Source organism: Folsomia candida, unplaced genomic scaffold, assembly GCF_002217175.1.
Source record: "Folsomia candida strain VU population unplaced genomic scaffold, ASM221717v1 Fcan01_Sc009, whole genome shotgun sequence".
Classification (NCBI taxonomy): domain Eukaryota; kingdom Metazoa; phylum Arthropoda; class Collembola; order Entomobryomorpha; family Isotomidae; genus Folsomia; species Folsomia candida.
The window spans coordinates 4,659,638-4,678,831 of NW_019091201.1; the positions used below are offsets into that span (position 1 = coordinate 4,659,638).

The 19,194-nt window shown below is 42.2% G+C and overlaps 1 protein-coding gene across 3 annotated transcripts in view; it reads left to right on the forward strand.

Moving 5' to 3' along the window:
- Positions 1–19,194, forward strand: part of LOC110854241 (mucin-19) — a 37,495-nt gene that overhangs the window by 8,476 nt on the left and 9,825 nt on the right. Inside the window, exon 1 of one of the 3 annotated variants that reach the window (XM_035855032.1) lies at positions 10,458–13,139. The exons of the other annotated variants lie outside the window; for them this stretch is intronic. Within the exon in view, the coding sequence (XP_035710925.1) occupies positions 12,537–13,139 (603 nt within the window). The 5' untranslated portion in view covers positions 10,458–12,536. Of the gene's footprint in view, positions 1–10,457; positions 13,140–19,194 lie in introns of those variants that run through there. 3 annotated transcript variants of the gene reach the window in all.

Genomic DNA, 19,194 nt, shown 5'->3' on the forward strand with positions numbered 1-19,194 from the left:
TTAACTACTCGTTCTTTTTCTCGGATGAGAATGGCAGTTGGAGAGATGGGAAGATCGGAAAGTGACAAATGGCATTTCATTGTTTACTTCTTCCCCTTTCTTCTTCTTCTCAGCTCGTCTTTCTTTAAGATAGAGGAAAAAAGAATCCCCTCTTAAATTTTGTTCCCATTATTCCGCCCGTTTTCCGAACCGGGTACATAAACCCGATAAACACAAAGCTGTTCAAGTAGTCCAGTGGCCATGGAAGCCGTGGGGGCATTAACATTGTAGAATATGAGAGGAAGGGGTTTATATAACATGGGGAGATGGTGGGGACATTGAATGAATACCCGTGAATTGTTCCTGTGTCCCCACGCTTCCGAATATTGGGTCAAGGGTCTTTCTGGGTCATTTGTCGCAGGTCAAACTGACGGGGTCAGGTTAATGACCTGTTATGTTACCCATGTTAAACATATGTCTTACGCAAGAATTTGTCCACGGTGACGAACTTGTGTCTCTTTTAGATTTGTATGGACGACGGTTTGACCGATAAGTTATCGGCGATAACTGGACGTGGACGAGTTTACAAGGTTAGCCCAAGCTTTCGTGTGTATGACTGCCGACAAACCGTCATTTGTGCCGCCAGATTGTTCCTCGGGTAGAGAAAGTCGTCTGCCTTTGCCATACATACCTATCACGCCTCCGGCTTTTCCTTTGGAGATCGTATTGTGACGACTTTTCGAGCCCTGAGAATAATGGATGAATGGGGATGGCGAGAAAAATTGGGGGGAGAAAGAAAGGCCAGGCATCCCATCACGAAGGCAGGGTGACAATTGGAATCGGATGCAATTCAAATTGAATCGGTTTCTCTTTTTTGTCGGAGTTTTTCTTCCAAATGAAGACGTATGTGTGACAGTGGCAAATTGTCGGGTAAGGCTTAAAGATTAGATACCAACGACCAGACCACCCACGCATGCAGTGACCGCGGAACCTGTGGGGACGTTAATGTTGTAGGATGGGGGAGGGACGGGTTTGTATAAGATGGGCAGATGATGCGGACATTGAATAACCGTGGGGACATTGTCCCTCTGTCCTTGGGGGCACTTCCGCGGCCACTGGACAAAAGTTGTGAGGGATTTCGTCCATTTCGTTGTCAATTCCTTATAACTTTTTTTGAGACTGGATTATTTCGAATGTTGTAATCTTTCATCTATCAGGTCAAGTTTTTATTTGCTTATTTATCAGTTAAATCTACCGGACGTGTCAAACGACATCTTTTCTCGCTATGGGAAGGAAGTGGTAAATTATCATAATTTTTCACCACCCACAAGGACCGGTCCTCGTATAATGGAGGTCGACCAGTGTATGCTCTCTGATTTTGAGCAAATTAGTGTCAATCGATGACGAATTTAATTAGTATGAAATTTGCGAAAGACACGAGCTCCAAATGGGAACGTTTGGCAGAGATATTTGCATCCGAAGACGAGAAAAGGCGCAGTAAATTTGGAAAGTGTAAAATTTGTCAACCTTAAGACGCGTTTTCTCCTCTTCGGATGCAAATATCTTTGCCAAACGTTCTCCCATTTGGAGATCGTGTCTTTCGCAAATTGCATACTAATTAAATTCGTCATCGATTGACACTAATTTGCTCAAAATCAGAGAGCATACACTGGTCGACCTCCATTTTTACTACCCCTCCCATCTTCCTTTACTTCCACGGGATCCGCCGTCATCCCCATTGCCCTTTTATAATATCATCTTTCATTCCACCCCGAAAGGCGAGAAAGCATTTCACGGTATGGTTTTCCACCAAGGAGAGAAAGAAAAGCAGGGTCGCGTCTCTGATCCCGTAATATCCTCGCTCACTCTCTCTCTTCATGAGTTAAGGTTGTTTTTGAGCCCCGACGTCCCGACTACACGGTGGCAAACAAAAAATAACACGGTAATTTGAGACTCGAACTCCTTCACCAGCATGAATAAGCCATGCCATACGTACAAACAGGGGCCGCGGAAGGGTACGGACAAAAGAGGGGCAATGTCCCCACGGGTATCCATCATCAGTCCATGTTATGTAAACGCCTCCCTCCCCATCCTACAATTTTAATGCCTCCAGATGTCCCCACAGCTTCCGCGGCCACTTACGTACACCGTGCATATTATCGGTCGGTACTGGTGGTGGTGCTACGTTTAGTTTTGGTTTGTTGGTTCGCTCCTCAGTATTTCGAACTCCATGCACATTGGGGGTTATCCAATCCTTCCTTACGCCGTGCCACATATGAGACGAATCTCTCTCTCCTTTCTATCTCGCAAAGTACAAAACCAAACCAAACCACGTCGTGCAAGTAATGCAACCAAAACTCTCGCCTTTCTTCATCCCACCCGACGACGATCCACAAGCTTGGAGGGCATTTATCGTCATCATCATCATGAATTTTCCGCTGCCTCTGCTCCTCGTCGTCGCTTCACTTCTTGGTTGGTGGTATGGTGTAGTTCATAGAACTCGAAATCGCGTCAGGCTTTTACATTGCATTATACACAGTTATTAGTTGGCATTTGTTGCATGCATGAGAATTTCTTTCGGGGTTTGGACTTGTGTTGGCTACAGTTATGAATGTCGTGCTGGGCTTGGGTGCTGTCTCCTACCTACAACAATTCAAGTAGGCAGTTAAATAAAGGTGCTTATACATAGTTTAGTTTAGTTTGTTAGTTAGTTATGGGATAGCGATAGCGAATCAGTGGCCGCGGAAGCGTGCGTGGGGACAGAGGGACAATGTCCCCACGGTTGTTCGATGTCCGCATCATCTCCCCATCTTATATAAACCCGGCCCTCCCCCCATCCTACCTTGTTAATGTCCCCACGGCTTCCGCGGCGACTGGCGACAGCGATATGTTTGGTGTCGTACCGTATTGGCTTTGCACGCGAAACAGAATGAGGACGCGGCGGTGGCGGCGGCGGACATGTTGCTGTAAAGTAAAGTGACTTTTTGGCTATGTACTTACGGAGTGATTCACGCCGTATGCAATTTATGTATGGATCTACGTGTGCGAAATGAGATGAGATGACAACTTCAAGTTTTGATCATCAGATTTGGTGGTGATTCTGCCTGCACAAACCAGAAGCGGAGGGAGGATAGGAGAAGGATGAAATAGTTATCGAGTTATTTGTCGATGGGGACGACTTCCTTCCTACTTTCTCTGCACGTTGCTTCTCCCGAGGATGGAGTGGAGTGAAAATCCTTGGTTGCGATGGGTGGGATTGTGCAGGGAGACCATTGATTTCTCCGGGATAGCTTTTTCACTTCACAGGGTAGTTTGAAGAACGTAAAGAATTTTGCTTAATCTTCGTTCCCATTTTAAAGAAAAATAGAGAAGAATTCGATAAATTCTTATCATGCGGAAGGTTCAAGGAGAGTTGTAAAGGTGGCGATGTCGAGGGAATTTATGGCACGCCTTATTTGGCAAGTATTTAAATTAATGGCAGTGTTATAAGAAAAGTTTAGGGAATTCAGGCATTTATAGCGTATATGCCTTATGTTTGCCGAGTATGTAAATTAGGGCCACCAATGTTATAAGAAACATAAATTTTCAGGAAATTTTGGCATTTATGGCATGTCTTATTTCCCAGGGATTCAAATTGCGGCCAATGTCGGAAGAAATGTTTCTAGGAAATTTATGCCATATCAAAAATTGTCATGCCCAAAATGCCGGGAACTTATTTTCATTCCAGAAATTATGGGAATTTATTTTCTTTATGCCCACGAGACTTGCACAACTCTACAAGACTGTCAAGATTTGATTTTTCTTCTCCTTCTTTCTCCCAACTTTGGCTGGTTTAGTTGGTTGAGTGAGGCGGAGGGAGATAAATTATGGCCCTGCATTAATTAAAGGCTAGTCTCGACGCTAAGGTGGAACTTCCGGTCGCTCACTTACTTCTCGTCTTAAAATGTTGTTGTTTTGATTAAAGATTACATTTCCCTTCTTGGCAGTCTGCACCTTTTCGGATAAATTATTCATGCCGTCGAGATACAGTGACGGCGCAAGTTGAGGGGACATGTGGGGACATAGCATTGTGAGATAGGAAGAGGAGGGGCTTATTAACAAATAAGATATAATGTTCATGAAATTTCTGGGGGGACAATTTCCCCCTGCTTCCGCGGCCACTGTCGACGTATGTATCTTGTTGCGTGCGGGGAACCAATTACGCATAAAACCACTTGAACGACCAAACTTAAAATGGTGATTTTACTCCCATTATACCAGATTATGAAGCAGAATGAGTGGATTTACCCGGCCAAATGAGGTCCTTCCTCTCACGTCTCACACTCTCACTCCGTGTTTGCTCCAAAGAAAGTAAAATGCTTAATTAAATATCTTCTTTTTTAGCGTGAATGAAGAGTTTTCAAGAATTTTTACTAATAATATTTTTTATCGTGGTTTGCGGGGAGAAATATGTAAGAGACCGGAATTTTAAACGGTTCAATATATGGCTGGATGGATGAGTGTTTGTAAACCTAGTACTATAATCTTCATATAGATAATCAGTGGCCGCGGACGCTGTGGGGACATCGGGGGACGTTAATATTGTAGAATAGGGAAGGTAGGGGTTTGTATAACATGGGCAGATGATGCGGACATCGAATACCCGTGGGGACATTGTCCCTCTGTCCCCACACTTCCGCGGCCTCTGCATTTTGTACATACATTTGAGTAGCCCCAATTCTCCCAGTGACCGCGGAGGGTATAGGGACATGTGGGGACATTAACATTGTAGGATAGGGAAGGGAGGGGTTTATATGACATGGGCAGATTATTCGGACACCAAATAACCGTGGGGACATTGTCCCTCTGTCCCCACGCTTCCGCGGCCACTGCCCATAACAATATTTATAAAAAAGCGGAGACCATTTTGCCGGCACAAGTTCAAAGAAAGAAGAAAATGCATAATGTAATTCGAGTGAGCGTATTTTATATATGGCGAGAAGAGAGGAGGAGGTTGGCGTTGCACGGAGTTTTGTACGCCACGATTTTACGGCAAGAAAGATTGCCATTTTCCCATGAGTTTCGTTCCTTGGTTCGTTCGAGGATTTTCATGTGATTGAATTTTGATTTCATTAGTTTTGAATAAAATATGATCATGGAGCGAAGGAAGAAATTGTTTCATATTTCGAGGTGAACACATGACACTAAAGTTGTGTATGTATTTCTGGAACGCAATCTTCCCTTCTGTTTGCACTGTAGGAAATCTGGTATAGTACAGACAGATACTGATTTCTCGGTATTAAAGGTGCTACCGCTTGGTATTAAAATTATACATAAATTTGCTACCGATATGTTAAAACTTTAATACCGAACTATTACTACGTACACGGTATTACTTATCAATCCCACTTTGGTAGAATCATACATGATTACCGCTTGGTATCATTTTAATACCGGATTTCTAAGAGTGTAAATCCACACGTTAAGCGATTTACAAGTAGGACAAGCAGTGCACTAAATGTTAAATCCATAAAGTACCCGACTTTCCTTCCTACGCAGTGAAAGTTGTCCAGTAAAAGCTGCTGGTGCGTAATGACGTGTCGAGTTTGTGACTACTGTTGCACGATTAATTACTTGAGCGATTACGTGCAGAGATCAACGTATATTCATATATCAGTATGCATACACATAAATGAGGATAAAATGCGAGCCCATTATATTATTACCCACGTAGTAATAAAACATCATTCATTTCTGTCGATTCCTTTCTTTATTGGTCATAATCAAACCCACGTCGTACGTTCTGTAGTATCAGGTTAATGTTTGTAATGTAATGATAGGAAAATTATGATAAATGTGCCAGGGATTCCATCGTAATCAAAAGAATGTTGTACATACATAGCTTATCATTGTTTAATTATGGTGGCGCGGGAGGGTGATGATTATCTTCCGCATGCCAGGGGCTTATTCATCCATATGATATGCAGATGAGGAAGAGAGATGCGATTTCTAATCAGGGAATGAGATGTGTTTTACCAGATGATACTTTTTGGATTTATGTATCATGAGACTCGAGGAATTGAAAATAGTGATAATTTCGGAAACTTAATTTGTAAAATTCTTTCTTTTTGCGATTTATAATCAGGTGTGTTTTACCAGAGGATACTTTGTGCATTTACCATTTAAAGAAATGAAAATGGTCATAATTTCGAAAACTTAATCTGTAAAATTCTATTTTTTCGCACTCATATATAGTGAAAGGAGAACTTTACTTTTGCCAACATTTTATTTCATTTCACAACATTTTTTCTCATTTTTTTTGCAACCGATGCCCACGAGTGACCTGACACTGATTCGATTTCTGTCCCTCTCCCCTTGCTCCAAGTGACAACTTAATAACAACAGGTTATAAAATTGTATGTTGAGAATGATTCACGACCAAACCACCGCTTCTGTCCTCCTCCTTCCTCCTCCTCTAAAATACGCTACGAGCTACTCTGCTACCTGAAATACATACATACATCCAGCTCTTCTGAGGCGAATCTTCCTTTCACATCTCACGAAAGTAGTAAGTGGTCGTGGTGGAAGAAAAGTGTTGAAAAATCCGACCTGGTGTAAGCTACTGGGTGAGTGAACGAACGATAAGGGATGATAATAATACTGTTTTGTTAGTTCACATACATACACCGACCAACCAAAAACCAACCAACTTTTACATACACTTCTTTTGCGGGTTGTTAACTGCATGCACAGCCCATGTAAAAGTATTTAAGGTTCGTTCCCCCTCATGCTTAAAGCGATTCATTCCGCTGCTCACTTGGTTCAATGGTATGGTAGTTACCTGTTCCATTATTACCTTCGTGGTCAGTGGCCGCAGAAGGGCGTGGACAATGTCCCCACGTTTGTTCGATGTCCGCATCATCTCCCCATCGTATATAAACCCCTCCCTCCCCCCATCCTACAATGGCAAAGTCCCCAGATGTCCCCCCAGCTTCCGCGGCCACTGTTCTCTTCATGGCATGGCATTCATGGACGGATGGGCCTAAAAGTTAATCCTCGCAACGAGAGAGATTTTGTGTCAGGAGAGAGAGAGACAGGTAGGCTTCATATAATACAACATGTCGACTAGTTGTTCTCGTTCTCGTCGTTTGTTTAATATTGCTCGTCGTCGTATTGCAGCAGAGTTTAATGGACAAGAAGAAGCAGCAAAGCAACAGTCAGTCCTTTACGTACGTACAGGAAAGCAAGCATTTTCGTTGATACGAAGAGATAAGAGAGAGTTTTTTGTGGACTCGGCTTGCCAGCCAGTTACCAGTTATAAAGTCAATTCAACCCATGCATTCATTACAGTAAGAACCAAACTTGTTGGTGGAAATATAGAGAGATAGATAGCTTAGTTTAGCTGTTATATGTAGCTAACTAACCAACTAACTAAACTACATACATTAAATACAACGGGATGGAATGGAATGGAATGGAGAGAGAGAGAATAGAATACATAGAAAGGGTTTCCTCCTCTTCTTCTTCTTCTTCTTATTCTGTCCAAGTTTTGCAGCCTTTTCATCATAATATAACAGGCGTCGTATGTACGTACATACAGAAAAGCTTATTCAGTCAGTCACTCACTCACTCAGCAGAATATTTTAAAAGGATTATTATAACCAAGGTATAAAGGAGAGAGAGAAGAAGAAAATATGTATTTCATGATGATCATCTCGTCTCATATCCTGAAATGATGGTGGTTTGGTTTGGTTTACCTTTTCGCCCCCCTGCCGACACTCCTGATATTTACGACATGTTAATGGGCAGAGAGAAAGTTGATGGTTGGGATGGATGAAAGATCAGATTTGGGGTTTGGAAATAATGCAAATCAGATATCCCACTTAAAAACGGTACAAATTATGTAGCTTGGAGCGATTTTCGTTTTAAAAGATGAGAAGAAGAGAGGAAATCACGTCAAATTGAACGTTTCATCGGGTCAATGAGATCAATATCCGTTCCGTGTGTGAGAGATCATTTTATGGGTGAAAGCTAGGACCGGGCAGTCTCATCCTTCCCTGTGGAGCCTGCTCTTTCACTTCCTCATCCCATCTTTCCCATCCATGTACATACGTAAAATAAACAATGCCTACGTAGTAGGAAACCATCCCATTGTTGATGATGGTGCTAGTTATGCAACAAGAAGTGGTTTTGCATGAAACAATGTCGTGATCCTTTCCTGTATATATATTTCTCTTCTTGTGAACAGATTAGCAAGCAAAGTAACATGATCATCATACGAATCTCTTCTCTCTCTTTTCCTCGTCCCTGATGAGCGAGTACAGTAATGTGCTTATACATTTCCATTCCACGTAGCTCTATGAATGTATATACGTGCAGAGAAGCTGTGGAGCTTCTATTGTTGTGGATTGGATGGAATGATGGTTGGTTTGGAGATTTGGTTGGTTCGTTAGTGCAATGTTCAACCAGTTCAGTTCTTCACACTATGTTCATTGCATACGCTCTCTCGGCAGATTATTGACCTTACATCCATCCATCCATACACAATGGGACGCATTCTTATATACGTACGCTGGTGGATTCGCTTATTCGTGTGTATGTAATAATATGCGTATACCTGATGATTGCTTACCTGCTTGTTCTTAATGATGGGAGGGAAAGAAGTGCAAAAATGTAGAAAGGAAGGAGTGGATTAAAACTTTAAGCTTTTCCGGGTTGTATGTATGTACATAATGGTCACCTAATGGATAAAAGATCCTTCCTGCTTCTTTTCTTATGGAAAGTTTTTGGTACACTGTTAGAAATCTACTGGTATAGTTCAGACAGGTATGGATTTCTCGGTGTTAAAGGGGCTACCGTTTGATATTAGAATTCTGTATACCCGTCCGTAAAAAATTACTACTGACACGGTAATACTTTAATATCTTACTATTACTGCATACATGGTATTACTTATCAATACCACTTTGGTAGAGTCATACATTAATACGGCTTGGTATCATTTTAATACCGGATTTCTAAGAGTGTACATATAAAAATGCTCCCTGTCAGGTTAAAATAAAACCGTGGTGTGGTGAATAATAATACATGTATGTATGAAAAAGTAGCTGGTAGCTCGTTGTAATGTCGACTTTTTGCAGGGTTCAGTTTTTTAAAAGGCGCATTGTTTTTAAGGAGAAGAGAAGAGTGTGAATAACTGGTTTGTTTTTATTTTATTGCTGAGAGCACTTACTTTCTCATTCCTGACTTTGTATGGCGTATATCGTATCGCATATTTACCGATCGTATGTATGTATACATTATCGATTTCAATGCAATTCAATATAATGCAAATAGTTCTCTTTGTATTCTGGGTGGAAACATAAGTATAAATCTTGTGTTTTATCATGTGCATGGTGCAGAACCAGAGACGAATACGGTACAGAAGGGCCTAACATGTGCATACTTACGTACTACAAGTGCAAGAAGAACAGTGACCGCGGAAGCGTGGGGACATAGGAGCAATGTCCCCACGGTTGTTCCATGTCCGCATCATCCGCCCATCTTATACATACCCTTCCTTCCCCTGTCCTAACCTGTTAATGTCACCACAGCTTCCGCGGCCACTGAAGAAGAGTCACCTATTCGGTTCGTTTGGTATAAATAAAATCAATCGCTTTATTCAAGTACATTTGCGAGACAAGGACAAATACCCGCCCAGCAACAATTTCTCTCGTGTGATTTACCGAAATAGTTTCCAGATTGGACTTTCTTGCAATCGGAGCAAAATTTAATTGAGAAGTTGATTCGATAAGAAAATAAGTATTGCATAACTAAAAATATGCTCAGTCAGTCAGTCTATTAAAGAAAAGTCTCAATTGCTGTCATCTCTCTCGGGGATTCCTTTCTCCGTCACGTCAATCCGCCCCCATTGTGCGAGATAGAAAAGCATTCAATAATCTTTATAAAATCAGTCTCATAACTTCGATCATGTCATCTTAGCTCATTTCATCTTGATCCCAGCCAGATTTCCAGGCAGAGAAGAATATAGAATATGACACGATATTATTTTTCCATCGCAAGGCGGCGAATTACCATTTAGCCCCTGAACAAAACAACTTGTCCTCTTAAAGAAGAAGAGAAAAATACTGTGTAAGTAATCAGTCCACACACAAAAAAGAGACGACGACGAAGTAATGCAGCAGAGAGAGAGCAAAGTTATTAGGAGACAGTAGGAGGATCTCAGTCTCAGTCCTGGGCTGCCTTTCCCTTGCCTCATTTTTATCAAGTCTGTACGTATTACACATACATATCCGTACATACAAACCAACTTTGCTTTACCAACCACGCAGGCATTCCACCACCGCACCGTTATTACGCCAAAGTCACCATGTCCTCGTCGTCGTCGTCGCTATGTAGAAGCGTTTCATTTCAGCACTGCTCCGTTTCCCCGTCCACTTTTCTTCTTCACGGGCAGCATTTCAGTTGCATTGCAGCCACGCAAGCAAAGTGTATTATCCGTCTCTGTGAAATAAAATCCGAGTCTGTCTCCACAGTCAGTCAGCTCTAAATCGGCATCACCATTAACATTAGACCAGCATTGTGTGTGCCTTGGTGTGAGTGATCCCCATCAAAAATGGCACAAGTGTAGCAATAATTTCTCTCAAATCTCAACCAACACGTGAAAAAAGCTGTAAGCTACGACGACTTGGCTTGACTTTTGGCTTGCATTTGCTTGCAAACCTACGCATAAGTAAGAAGAAAGGAAGTAGAAGGTGGGACTTGTTGTGCAAAGTAAAAGAAGAAGTAGGATCATCGAGCCTCGGGAGAAGTTTTTAGCTACACTTGGCTCTCATCTACCCAATCCACCCGTTCGTTTAAAAAGTAAAGGGGTGACTATCTAACCAACTTGGAGAGAGTTGTTTCTGCTTCAAAATCTAAGCTTAAGGGGTGATGGCTGCATACACAATACAATAGAGGAATAAATATTATGCAGTATGTACAGACTCTCACTCACGTTATTTAAGCAAAACCTATTCAGTCTCAAAGTTGCTGCATTGCATTACACTGCGATCCTCCTCGTGTCTCGTATTCTGTGCTGATGGTGGAGGCGAGTATCATTTTACAACCAGCACACTACATTTGTGAATAATATCGCAACAAGTAAAGCTAAGCTAAGCTAAGTTAGTGGTTCTTTTAGTGGTTGCTACATTACATTGCACTACATAATTTTTGAATCTGTTCTGCTATGTGAGCGAAGTGAGGGAAGGGTTGACTACTTGCAGTTATGGATTGAGAGAGAGTGTGCACACATATGTGAAGCTATATGAATTTACGTATGTATGTACTTACTCTTACCACGTACCATTAATTGGTATGGTGCTGATGGGATTGTGAAATGTCCTCTGTACATAGTGCGTGGTTTGGTGGGTTGGTTAGTGTTTCACTTACTGTTTTCTAGTCATATGTACGTACATACGTACATTTTATCAAGTAATAAATAAATATACGACACTGCGATCAAGGGTCGAAGTGGAGAGTGAAGAAAGAAGGCAGGAAGACAAAAATTGCTGTATTGCTCTATTAAGGAAGTGGTGTACGTACAAACACATTTCTGGTGCTGGTGCTTAATGTGTCAAGAATTTTACAATTATTGTTACGAAACTGAGAGACTTAAAATTCTGCCAGGATTGTCTTAAACCCTACACGTTTTTATTTACCAACAAGTTGTTGATGTTCGTCTGGTGCAGTGGGATATGAAATTACATGGCGTCTGTCTACCATATACGCAGGGAAAAAAGTAGGCTCACATCGTGTGTCGAATAGTGCAGTGAAGCATGGCCTTAAATTTACTCGAATGTATGGCAATTGTTCACGAGAGGAAATGTGCCTCATGTAAAGCGATGAGAGAGGAGAGAGACCTTAACTTACTTACTACTCCTCTGTAACCCATGTGAAACGCGAAAAAAATTGCGAAATTACGTCTCAAAAGTGGATATATTTCCTCCGGAAATTAATTAATTTAAAACGTCGTTCGTTTACATTCACGACCTTTCTTTACCCACGCATCCATCCACCAACAGAAATACCGGCTCGTCGTCGTCGTTCACTCACTTCCGTCATTCTCCTTCTGTCCGATTCTTCTTCCAAACGAAACGCCGGGTTTATTTTTGTCCCCTTGTTTTTGAACAAAGTGAAAATTCCGAGTGGAATAAATGCGAGGAAAAGATACATACAGACTGGAAATAAGTAAGTTGAGTGAATAGAGAACAGCCACGTTGTTCGCAGGCATGAGGTCATTATCGGAAGCTCAACTATAGCGTCTTCCTCTTCCACCCGAGCAGATCCAAACTCAGTCACTCACTCAGTTCATCTTCATCTTAAACTAAACTGAAAGCAAGAAAAGATAATTGAGTTGTGCAAGCAAGCTCTTCTTCTTCTTTTGTTTGTCTTGGTCTCCAGTTTCCAATTCCAAGTTCTCAATCTTTGACTCGGCCCCCTCATCTGAACTGAAAACGACGCCGCTTTGTCTCCTCTCCTCTCCTCCGTCCATACGTAATCTCCAATCTAAATATTCCCTGGAAAAGAGAGAGACCAAGATGATGGTAGAATCTGGCCCGTCGTCTTCCTCCACGTCGTCCTCAAAAACGATGGCCATCATCCCTTCGGAATTGACTTCATCGTCGGGAAATCTGCAAATTTTCAGTTACTGGGTGAGCAGTGGGGGTGGTGGGGGTGGTGATAAGTCCAGTTTGCCCTTATCCATCGGGAACTTATCGCTGGGAAGGAGTAGCAGTGACGAGAATAAGGGTGCGTCTACCCATCGCAGAGACTTGTTCGAGTATACGACCACCGTTCCAAAATTGTTGTTAAGTAGTAGCACACGTGATGATGAGGACGATGATAAAACTGAGAATGAGACTGAGCATGCAGCCTGTGATGATCAAAGAGGAGGAGAAATTAGCGGGGTGAAGGTGAAAGTGGAGAAAGTTGAGGAGGACGATGATGACGGTGATAATTGTGATAAAGTTGGGCCTGAAAATAAGCAAAACATTGAAAATTCATCCTCCTCTCTGGAGGGGAAAGAAGAAGCAGAGTCAAGTGGTCGTAGTGGAGGTGAAAAGTGTCAACTAGACGAGAACGAGGAGGACCAAGACGCCGAAATAAATGAAGGGGAAGACTCCTTCGAGTCTAATGAAAATGTATGTCCTTATCCACTCCATTCCACTTCACTACGCACACCTACCTTCCCCACTTTATGTAGAAATTTGAATTCAAATGGAAATTTGTTGGGGTCGAAATTGCATGCATGCATACAAGGAGTAGCGTTAGAGGTGACAGTGGCCGCGGAAGGGTGTAGGGACAGAGGGACAATGTTCCCACGGATATTCGATGTCCACATCATCAACCCATCTTATACAAACCCCTTTCTCCCCCCATCCTACAATGTTAACGTCCCCAGATGTCCCCACCCTTCCGCGGCCACTGGTAGAATTCAGACTACTAAAATGTATGCACATGATGCAGTGGCCGCGGAAGGGTGTGGACAGAGGGGCAATGCTCCCACGGTTGTTCGATGTCCTTATCATCTCCCCATCTTATACAAACCCCTTTCTCCCCCCATCCAACAATGTTAACGTCCCCCGATGTCCCCACGGCTTCGGCGGCCACTGGGGGCTGATGTACGGTAGGTGAAAGTAAAGTGAAAGTTGATGGAAAACGAGGCAAGCGACGGAAAAGAATTTACTTTTGCTCACTCAACCAGCACGTTTATTACGGCTCGGCTTGCCTGCCTGATGGTGTTTTCACCCGTGTTTGCTTACTTCCATACATCCACATGGCGAGTAAATGAGGCGAGCGAAGAAGGAGAAAGAGCAGATGGAGACGGGGAGAAAGAAAATGGAAAGGTGGGAAAAGCAGGAGGGCAAAACGATGGTCCTGTTGGTAAATATATGGTGAAAGTAAAGTTACACATAGGCACATATTTACGACACATGCGAGGGAAAACTGAGAATGGGGATGGACCAGCGTATGCTCTCAGATTTTGGGCAAATTAGTGTCAGTTCGATGACAAATTGAATTAGGGTGAAATTTGCGAAAGACACGATCTCCCAATGGGCACGTAGAAAACGCGCAGTAAATTTTACACTTTCCACGCGTTTTCTCCTCTTCGGATACAAATATCTCTGCCAAACGTGTCCATTGGGAGATCGTGTCTTTCGCAAATTTCATACTTATTAAATTAGTCATCGATTAACACTAATTTGCTCAAAATCGGGGAGCATCCGCTGGGAGACCTCTACGCTAAGTAGTCAGCGAATGTGTGTCTATAAATCTAAAAATTAGGAACATCCCATCAAGATGGGTGAATTTTTTATCCTATTTTTAGCCCGGATGTTGTGATTACGTAATAAGATGGATAAACCTAATGAATTTTTGATGAGGTAAAAACCACTACTCGCATTGTCAATACGGCGTAGCGTGATCAGTCGAACGAGAATTTTAATGAAAGGGAAAAGCAGGAAAATAAATACGTTGAGGTTTTGTTAGGTCCATTTTTCTTTCTCCATTTATTTATACGGCTTTTCTCTCCCCTGCATAAGCTAACTTATGCTCCTATGTAGATTATTTCCCCTAGTGTAGCGTCCTGAGTGTAGTGTTTCGGGTGAAAGCTACCACTTGCAAGAAATAACGGGGAGAAAGTGGTTTCTTGCAGGGAAATATTTTGACCTGGGAGAAATGCAAGGTGCAAGGAACTGCGCCCCGCCGCTGTAAATACTAAATACGGCGCGTATTTCTTGCACTTTCTCCCAGTTTCTTGCATCTCCCATTTTTTTCCTTTGCACTGCAAGAAATGTGACAACCCTAAAAACAAATGAAACACTGGTCTCCCTAAAATGTATTATACCTTTCTCTCCACACACTGCTGCCTGGACATGCACACGTGTATACTTTCTCTCTCTGTAGGGCCGAAACAAATGGCTTATTTAGCTTATTGACCTCCCCCGTTCTTCCCCAGATATGATGACCATTAAAGAATTCTCTCCTCAGGAAGGAAATTAATGTCCCCTTTCACTTGGTTCATAATATTTAGTAATGAAAGTTTGTGTCGTCTTTCTTGTCCCGGAAAGTGAGCGACTGAGCATTATACGCAGTTCAGTCCAGCTCCAGCAACATCATTATTTCACTGCGACACTGCAAATTACAAAATTCCGTGGAGCCATTGTTTCAGCGGTGGGTTTAGCGTCGTGTGGTTACACTGTTAAAAATCTGGTAGAGTTCGACCTGGTATTGATTTGGTAACAACTTCCTACCGGATTGGTAGTAGTTTGTTTCTGCGTGGTAAATTTTTCAGCTCCTCAACATTACTAAACGGTGATACCCGTTATTACCAGTGTCGGTAGAGTCATATTCTCCCGTCAGTACTGATTTGCTACCAATTTTCTAAGAGTGTATATACCTGAGCTCCTCGTGTTCATTTTATGTATGTATGTACATGGCCAAAAAAGAGGTGGTTTTATTGTTCTCCAGCGAAAATTGAATGGATAGATAATAAAAGTATAAGTTTCCCACTTATTCGATTCAACGCGTGTCACGATTTATTCGTGTGTGCACCTTCCCATCCATCCAATCCATTCTTCTCCCATCACTTTTAGTAGGGGAAAAGAAAGCTTCGTTTTGTTCTTGGAGGACAAGGTTGCAATTTTAGTGGTGGTGCTACACACGTATCCGATTTTATTAGGCATTAGCTCCTTCTTCTTCTTCTCCGTGGTTTGGTTTGGTTTGGTTTGCAGGAGGAAAAAGAGATTGAATTGAGCTCAAGTAAGTAAATAGCTGTTCCATTTTACATGCAGGCAACCCTAAAGAAAGGAAGCATGCGTTAATTGAAATTGGGACAAGGCGACTCTACTCACGACGATGGCGATGATGATCGCATCAGTATTTATCAGGCAAGCAGGGCGAGTAGCTTGTCTCATGTATTTTGCGTGCATACATACATAAATCCACTCTCAGATGGAGGAATCATCATCAAAATCGTCGTAGTTGTCTGTCGTCATCGTGAGACCATCATCAACATCACTGCTTCTTACAGTATACATAGCGTGTGCCTCTAATAACTGAACAATCAGTGGCCGTGCCGCGGGGACATCTGGGGACATTAACATTGTAGGATAGGGGAAGGAGGGGTTTATATAAGATGGAGAGATGACACGGACATCAAACAACCGTGGGGACATTGTCCCTCTGTCCGCACACCTCCGCGGCCACTGTGAACAATCTGAACGTGCTGCATAACGACTAATATGCCCATCGAATCAACTATTTATCTATTTGTGATGTGCGGGCGTCTTCTTTCTACTTTCGAGTGTCCTCTCAACGAAACGAATTAACATACACTGAATTCATGTACATATTATACATCCATTTCACTATGAATTTGGTTATAGACTCGTTGAGTTGTGGTTTGGTTTTTTAGGCTTGATTGACGACATGCATACACACACACACACGGTATAAAATAATACCACATGCACACATATTTATGTAGACATCGAGATACCCATGATGTTTGTGATGTGACTCAGGATATGTACATATGTACATAGAAATTTATTGGGTTTGGTTTTGGGTTCTTACTTTACTAAACGTCTGCTGGCGAGGAGGGAAAGGATTAAGCAATGTTCTGCTGTAATGTAATCGTAACACACATTTAATCCTTGAACTGAAATGTATGTATATCTATGTAATATGCATATGACTGAATTTCCGCCATATTCCAAAACAGAAGGGTTGCTTTAGTTAGGCATAAGTGGTATTTAGTAGTAAAGAAAGTTGTGTTGTGAGTGCAACAATGTGCTAAATAAATGTGTCAAAAATGTCGGTTTCGTTCCCCATTTTGCACCACTTTTTGACCGAAGAAAGCCTAGGACTGGCAGATTTTATCGATACCACGATATTCTTATCGATACCATTTTCTTCTTCCTCAGAGGTAAATAATTTGGGTTGGATTTTGAATTTGTAAAAAATTATTACGCAATACGTATCTGCAAAAATTTGCATAAGACAGACGTCAACGTTTGTTAAAACGTATTTTGTTTATGTGTACGACAAGTACAATTTGCGCACTATGTACATACGTGCACTATAAAAAATCTCGTACTGGTGTTAATTTGGTAATAATTTCCTACCAGATTGATAGTAGTTTGTTTCTGAGTGGTGAATTTTTATTACCACACATTACTAAACGATAATTGCGTCATTATTACCGTGCCGGTAGAGACACGTACTCCGGTCAGTAATGATTTAATACGAGTTTTCTAAGAGTGTACCTGAAACGATTCGTTTCGAACGTATGTACATACGTCGTGCCGAATTGAGACAGATTGTTCTCGCTCGCATTCTCTCATTCGCACAAAGAAAGTTTACGACTCTGGTTTAAAAAGAGTGTGCCTTTCCAGTGAAGGAATTTCCAAAGTGTTTAATGGAGTGGTAATAAAACCTTAGTTGCTTGTGAGCAGCAACAGGGACAGATAAACCCAACGTGTCCACGTAGGTACATACCATTAACCGCGGAAGCTGTGGGGACAGAGGGACAATGTCCCCACGGTTGTTCGATGTCCGCATAATCTCCCCATTTTATATAAACCCCTCCCTGCCCCCATCCTACAATGTCAATGCCCCCACATGTCCCCACGGCTTCCGCGGCCACTGCCTACATATACCTGTCACTAACCAATCCACCCCCATAAAATAATACCCACCAACCAACCAGACTACCTGCTCCTCATCCTCGACCATTTCGCTGTCAGTATGTGTGTAAATACTGTAGGGAATTGATTTTTACCAGATTTTCCACCATCATCAAAAAGTGAAACGAAACTGACGCGACGAATTGTTCCACACGAGTAAAATGCGTGGCCTCGTCTGGTCGGTCCGTGGGTCGTTGTTCTGCCCGGATGAAAGTTTTTATACGCCACTTTCACTTCAGCTTAAACCTTGTTTCTCAGCAGGAGGGGTGACATCTAATTGAAACTTGTGTGCTGTCAAAGGAAAACTGTTTGATACTCGAGTGAGGTTTTAAACCCATGATTAAATTAGGTAGATACAAATGTACAATGTCAATTTTATGGGAAAAGTAGCCAGGAAAAGATGACATTTTAGAGTAAATTGGTGACGAAGGGTGGTTGATTGGGTGGCTTTATCATGAGTAATTAGAGTTGTACCACGTCGAGATAATAAATGGCCCGCATTTCGGACATGGTAAAAATGTCCTCAGAATGTATTATTGCCTTGTTGGGACACAAAATGTTCGCCAATTTTACGTGCAAAAGTAGCAATTTTGATTCATCTTCAGGGTAAATTATGTAGCTGATTGAGTAGCGTAATCATGCTTAGAGTTATAAAATGTCGAGAAAATAAATGGCCGGCATTTTTGTCCATGGTAAAAATTATTATAGCGTTTGCCTTGTTAGGACATCATAAATTTAAATGTTGGACAAATCGGGCATGTCATGCATGCCATACATAAATGCCTTCAGCTCTACATACGTAACACCACACCGTATATAATCATGATTCATCATACTTTGCACTTTCTCCTCTGGAAAATGAGCGAGCACAGTATGGTTGGGGGGAGAAAGAGCTAGCTTGTTCACTTTCTCCCGGACATTTGTCTACCACCTAATGGTTAGTTTAGTGGATTGTTCTCCTCTCCTTTCTCTCCAATCCAACAAACTCACCACCACTACAGACTCAGGACGAGAGGGTGGCTTGTGTTGTGTTGTACTCTGGTGAGTGAAGGGCTGTCAACTTTGGGCAGGATAAATGAACCCAGCCGAAGAGAACCCTTTTCTTTTAACGCCGTCCACCCACTCACCCCAACCAAAAACTTACATGAGTATAAATAGGATACGATAAAGAACGCCAGCTGGCCTGGCTTGTCCGACGGCCAAGCCAGGTTAAACAACTTAATGATGAATTGTGCCGTGGGGACATCTGGGGACGTTAACATTGTAGGATAGGGGGAGGGACGGGTTTATATAAGATGGGGAGATGATGCGGACATCGACCAACCGTGGGGACATTGTCCCTCTGTTCCGCGGCCACTGGTCGTGAGGAAGTGGAGAGGAGAAAGCTGAATCAGACTGACTCTGGCTTTCATCTCCGTTTGGTTGACATGAGCGAGAAGAAATCAATGAGCAATCTCGACTCTCTATTGTGAACACATGGCTTTCAAATTGAGGGGGAAGAAAGAGT